Source organism: Lathyrus oleraceus, chromosome 3 (genome assembly GCF_024323335.1).
Source record: "Lathyrus oleraceus cultivar Zhongwan6 chromosome 3, CAAS_Psat_ZW6_1.0, whole genome shotgun sequence".
Taxonomy (NCBI): Eukaryota; Viridiplantae; Streptophyta; class Magnoliopsida; order Fabales; family Fabaceae; genus Lathyrus; species Lathyrus oleraceus.
In genome coordinates, this window is record NC_066581.1 from 225788430 (window position 1) to 225795270 (window position 6841).

Sequence of the window (6841 nt, forward strand, 5' to 3'; positions counted from 1 at the left end):
GAAAGTGTGTATGACTTAAAGTTTATTCCTCTCTCTCTCTCTCTCTCTCTCTCTCTCTTGTTAGAGGGAAAGTATTTATAGAGGCTCTCTTGGGCATGGATTGTAGAATTAGTGGGCGGTTAAGCCCCACCTTCATGACCAATGAAGTGGTAAATGGAAAACTTAGTCTTTCTAGAATTATGGAAGGAGTGACTCCTCATATTGATTGACTTTTTTAGTTAGTCCTTGTGGGCCCATGTCACCACCCATGTTTACTGGGCGACTAGGACAATGGGAGCCCAATTGGTCGGATTGTATTGCTGCCTCTAGACAATCTCTTGGCCCATTCTGACCGTATATGGGTTTCGTCAGGTGACTCAACCCTCTGTTGGCCTTCTTCGCGTTTACTTAACCTGTCCCCTTTTGGGACCCAATAAAAATATAACACTACATATTTCATAAAAATAAAAAGTCAAAATTTACTATTAGGGGGAATACAAAAATGTACCTCCGTAACCTGATACGCAGATGCATCTCCAGATCAATTTAGGAAAATGAGTGTGTCTAAGTTATGAATTCACGAGGTGCGTATATTGTTAATACAAAAATGTATATCTAGATCAATTTAAAGCAAAATTAACGTGTCTAAGTTAGGATTGTATGGAGTGCACATAAGGTGTGGTTCATTTGCACATGTATTTGGTATGAATAAATATGACCAAATATTCATTTCCAAATTACCATAGCATTTTCTGATTTACTTAGGTGCTTTTTCCACCCTTGCAGTCCCATTATTTTTCACTACAACTAAAAACTTAAAATAATTTCCCCTTTTCCAGCCCCTTGCTTTATACTTACATCACACTTCTCGTCCTCGAAAATGCCACTCTTTAATTTTCTCAACTCTTCATCAAACAAAACCGAAATCCAAACTAAACCATAGTATTTGAGTCAGACTTTTTTCAGTTCGAGCAAAATCAAACCAAACAAATAAAATTCAATGTTAATTGTTTTCAACAACGAATTTCTAAAATTCTACCGGCAAACCTGTCTATCCGAATCAAACATATTAATTTATATAATTTATGTCATAATTATCACAAAAACTAATATAAGATATAAAACTTTTAAAAAATAAAAATAAAACGTTGACATTCACAATTTATATTGAAAAACGAAAAAAAATTAAGAATTTTATATTAATATAAAAAATTAATTTGTGTATTTTTTAAAAATAGTTTTGGAGATTTATTTCTAATATATTCTATCAATCCAACCAAAACTACTCTATTATTTTTCGATCTTCAATTTGAATTTTATTGAAAAAAATGTAAAAATCTAATCCAAATCAATACATCTTTTATATATCTAGACATTGAATTTTCTCAAAACCAAACAAAAGCTTTGCAGGAATACTCTAATTTCATTTGCACGTTCTCCAAACTGCCACAATAGACATGGAAACCCTACAATCATCCCCCTCTCTTTCCTTGTAATCGCGCCGCCCAAAAACGCCGCCCTACCGGACCCAACACCGCCTCGCATAGCTCTCCGTCGCTTCCCGGTAAGTTCTCTTCATCAAATCTCTTATGGCTAATTTGTCGGTCGAAAATGGAACCCTATAGTCTTCACACTTGATCCTAATGTTTTTCTTTCAGTCTATCAACTCGACGCGTAGTTTAGCTGCTGGATAGTTGTGTTAGTGGTTTATGATGTTAGTTTCCCCATTTCATTTTCTACCCTAAATCTGTTTGATTAAATGCCTACTGAGCATGGTTCATTCATAATTGAATTTAGGGCTTCTACATTCGGTACTTCCCTTCATTTCTTATGCGTAAATAAATTCACTTTTTTAATCACTCATTCTGTTTAAATCATTGCAGATTTTGCTTTCATGATCTTACACTTCTATTCAATATTTATCTTTCTTTTCCATCCCTTTTTGTTTGTGTATGATCACACTATGGTTCTATTTTAAATGCTCATGTTTCACTGTATAACATTTATTGTTATGAAATTGAATGGGTAATTTATTTACTGTGGCAGCTTCTTTTGGGTTAGAAATCATGAATAACATTGCGGGGAGACCTCTTAATGAAGATGATGAGGAAGATGAAGTTAATGAGGATGGACTTGAAGCATGGGAGAGAGCTTATACAGAAGATAGATCATGGGAATCTTTGCAGGAGGATGAATCTGGACTTCTCCGTTCTATCGATACTACAGCCATTCAACATGCTCAGTATCGTAGGCGCCTTCGTGCCCTTGCTTCAAATGCAGCTAGTGCACGAATTCAAAAGGGTTTGATACGATACTTATACATTGTTGTCGACTTGTCCAAGGTATTGTTTTTATTACTTCACAGTTTCTGTGTTGGTCTTTAAGTCATTTGTCATGGACGGTTGCATTGATTACTTGTAAATTGGGGTACAATTGGAGGAGGGATATGTTGGTACAATTCACGAATTAGCGACATGGTTAAATTTACTAGGTTTTCTTCCAATATCTTCTAAAATTTATTTTACATATGCTTTTTGAATTTTTTTAAAATCTTTTTTCTTTATAAGTATATTTATACTTGTTCAATAAGCTAGCACTTAACAGCTGAAACTCAAAACTTTACTAGTAACTAGATTATTCGCCGGCACGCGCAAAGCAGCACTTATGCCTGAAATTATATTACAAAATTGTTTATGATCATACAGTTAAAATTTAGAAGTATCTTATTCAATATTAATATTAATATTATATTAATGTTATAATATGTCTTTTCAATTTCATGCTTTGTAATATAACTGTATCTTACATCATGTGAAGGCAGCTTCAGAGAGGGACTTTCGACCTAGTAGAATGGCTGTGATTACAAAGCAGGTGGAGACTTTTATCAGGGAGTTCTTTGATCAGAATCCACTTAGTCATGTTGGTTTGGTGACTACCAAAGATGGGGTTGCTAGCTGCTTGACAGATCTTGGTGGCAGTCCTGAGGCCCACATCAAATCTTTGATGGGTAAACTAGAATGCTCGGGTGACGCCTCCCTACAAAATGCACTAGATCTTGTTCATAGCAATCTAAATCAAATCCCATCATATGGCCATCGAGAAGTTCTGATTTTATATTCGGCCCTCAGTACCTGTGATCCTGGTGATATCATGGAAACTATCCAGAACTGCAAAAAGGGAAAAATGAGATGCTCTGTCATTGGTCTTGCTGCTGAAATGTTTATATGCAAGCATCTTTGCCAAGAAACTGGCGGAACGTACTCCGTTGCACTAGATGAGGTTAGTTTGTTGGTTTTGATTGAACCGTATAGCTGCTGTACAAATACAAATTAATGCTCCTCTTTGAAAATTATTTGAGTTTTTATAATCCGACCATTTTCTGATAAAGTGCTAAGAATATTGCAGATCACCTTAGAACGTGTTTGCATTTCTCAAATGTTTGTGTATTCTCTTATCCATGTATACTTCTCATGCAGTCCCACTTTAAAGAGTTAATTCTAGAGCATTGTCCACCACCTCCAGCAATAGCAGAATATGCTACGGCTAATTTGATTAAGATGGGTTTCCCACAAAGAGCAGCCGAGGGCTCTGTTGCAATTTGTACATGTCATGAAGAGGCTAAGACAGAAGGGGGATACACTTGTCCAAGATGCAAAGTTCGTGTTTGTGAGCTTCCTACCGAATGCCGCATCTGTGGATTGACCCTTATTTCTTCACCTCATTTGGCAAGGTCATATCATCATCTCTTCCCGATAGTGCCATTTGTGGAGATCTCTGCATCATCTCAAAATGATCCAAGCCACAGGTTTCCCAACACGTGTTTTGGTTGTCAAGAAAGTCTCCTTAGTCAGGGTAAGCATCTGCAGACCAGTTGTTGATCGAGTATCTTCATAAGTTCATATATTTACAATTTTTGCTATATAAAATATTATGGTGTTGCCTAATATGCTATGTCAAATATAGACTCATATCATACAAATGGGTGTTGCCTAATAATGTAAAAATAACAAATGGGTCTATAATTTCTCAAGTTATTCCCTCTAATTTTGTTTTAAATATTTTATTGAAATTAGTAAATTGTTAGTGGGAGTAGTTTCATTTGTTTTTTTTTGTGCATCTTGATTTCTTATTAGATTTTGTGCTATCATGACCTGGCCTCACTGTTGTCGATGGCGGATGGCGGTCGTGGAGAGCCAAAATCCCGCCATACTGGCTGCTTTGCTCCGTCGTCATAGCGGATCATGGCGGAAAAATCAGTAATATAGGCCAATATTACATTGCGGCGAGCCCAAAAGCCGTCATTGGTATCTGCCATAGTGCCACCGTTGCTGATATACGATAGCCTGCCTGGCCACTGAAAGAGATTACCAACATTCCAATTGAGAGATGGGCTGTCTTTCAATTTACAAGGGCATATACATCCTTATTCCCTGTTAATAATCACCTTGTGTAGTATAGTATGAGTCATTTGTGAAGGAGACTGTTGTGGCTCAAATATTTTGAATGGCAATCCAAGTCCAACTGCTTGGTCTGCAATATGCTCATGATATTATAGTGTCTTAATGCTAGTATCTTACAAGGACATTGAATTCTATCAACCGTGATATCATGTGCATGTGGTAGGGAATAATTTATGTGAGATACAAAAGCCTTAGCTTTCTTGTCAGCATGATGATGCTTCTATGGCTTCAAAGCCATGGTTGGTAAAGTTGGACCCCAAATTTGTAAGAAAAATAAACCTCTGCTTCTTAAATTAACATGTGATCAACGGTACTCCATTCTAATAACAATGTGTATGCATTAAGCATGTTAATCACACTTCGCTAATAATTGAGTACCGTGAGTATATGGTAGTCAAGTCTCTTTGTTAAGGATATGGTACATATGCTTTATGTGATTAGTGTTTTTTGCTAGATAAGCCTATTGCTGAGAATCTTCAGTCATATAGTTGATGATATACAATTCCTTGTGTTTTTTGTTGAATTAGAAATAGTATTGCATATAGAATATGCTTTTGCTAATTTTGCTAAAAGTCCCTCCATTTGTGCAACAGGAAACAAGCCTGAACTTTCTGTCTATTGCCCAAAATGCAAACAACAATTCTGCTTTGATTGTGACATCTACATTCACGAGAGCTTACACAACTGCCCAGGCTGTGAGAGTTTCAGGCATTCTAAGTCAATTACTACTGCTCAATGATTGCCAATTCTCTGCTCTTGACATTTAACTGCCTCCCTGTTATTCTATATTGCCTCCCTGTTATTATAATGTTGCATCCATTTACCGGTCTCTTGAACAGGTTCCGGTCCATGCAAAGTAACCGGCTAACACCATCCATTCACCTGATCAAAATGCAAGCTCTTAAGTACTAATTTCTTTGCAGGCTGGAAAGCAGAAGTGATATTATTTATACAGGGGTGAAATTTTTTTCTTTTCTCATTTTATACCATAACAAATTCTTATCCTTTTCCTTTTGTTCTTTGCTGGAAATTAAAGCACATGTACTTTGTTTCATTCAACATTACATTCCAGCACGGATGTCACCCTTGCCAGTTTTTAATCAATGGGCTGACACTAGCCATTATTGCTAGCAGAATATTTTTATCATAAAATTTTCATTGCTAAATTTGTGTGCAATATTTACATGCGTTTTGCTTTACAATCAATGGTGTGAACTTCCAACTTCAGCTGACATATTTCATATCACAAGATGGTCAATGAAAATCTGGTCTGTGTGAAATCCTTTCATGGAAAATACCATAGTGCACATTACAAAGAAAGTTATATTGTTGTTTGATAACTTTCTGACCGTCCATATTTCATTCTGAAAATATGAGCATATAAATCTGTGTCATCCAATTAGTGTACTATCTAAAACTATTTAAGAATTTCTCAACAAGGATAAGTTGAATGATGTCTATCTTCAATGTTGATTATGAGTGAGCTGAGGTGCAACTTGTTTTCTGTTATCTCTTATGATTTTGGCCATGAGTTTGTAAAACTTTATTTGGAAAAGAAGACAGTTTTCCATGCATGTGTTCAACAAAACCTAAATGTAGATAAATTTTTTTAGTTGTTTGTAACTGGTTAAAAAATGTCATCTGCACAATGGGATCAATGTTATTGTTGGATATCTGAGATTCATCAGGGTCAGGGAAAATTTCATGGCTCAGAAAACCTTGATATATGGGCAATTAATTAGTTCGGCTGATAAAAGCACGAAACATGCATAAACGATGTGTTGGATACTCCTGTATGCTAGCAATCATTTATTGGAAATTCGTAGTGTTTCTAGATCTGGTTATTTAAATTCTTTCCCAGTCACATGACTATTTTCTGTGCTTGTTCTCATAAGCCCATGATGACCAAGTCATATCTATATTGAGTAATCTCTCGGGTTGGTCTAGTGGTGAAGTTAGAGTGTGCTCATCTCAAAATCTTGGTACTAACAATTTCAGGGTTGGGTCAAATTCATACCGTGTTTTGTTAGTTTTAAATGAGACTTCCGCAACTGGATGGTGTTGGGTCAAATTCATACCGTGTTTTGTTATAGTTTTAAATGAGACTTCTGCAATTGGATTGATCTTCTTGAGTTAATCGGTCGTAAATCAGATAATATTGAGTGTGGACCATATATTTCAGATGGGCTTCCATTCTATGGTTGATTCTTGCAAATTTGGCTCAACTTTTACCACTCAACAAGCACTTCTTAAGTGCACATGAAAACAATAGAGTTCTCTTCTTAAGTGCACATGAAAACAATACACTTCATTTCTTATTTGGATATGCCTTATCAGAATCAAGTACGTTTTTTTTATATCAGTAAGGGTAGTGTTCAATACATTCCATATAGTGATTATTA

At 35.8% G+C, this 6841-nt stretch overlaps 1 protein-coding gene across 1 annotated transcript; it reads left to right on the forward strand.

Moving 5' to 3' along the window:
* The first annotated feature begins 1294 nt into the window (after positions 1 to 1294).
* On the forward strand, positions 1295 to 5569 carry LOC127126449 (general transcription factor IIH subunit 2). Its single transcript, XM_051055379.1, has 5 exons — positions 1295 to 1543; positions 2026 to 2321; positions 2797 to 3258; positions 3456 to 3831; positions 5033 to 5569. Exons 2-5 carry the CDS (start codon positions 2046 to 2048, stop codon positions 5176 to 5178), a joined length of 1260 nt encoding a protein of 419 aa, XP_050911336.1. The 5' UTR covers positions 1295 to 1543; positions 2026 to 2045; the 3' UTR covers positions 5179 to 5569.
* Positions 5570 to 6841: the final 1272 nt, after the last annotated feature.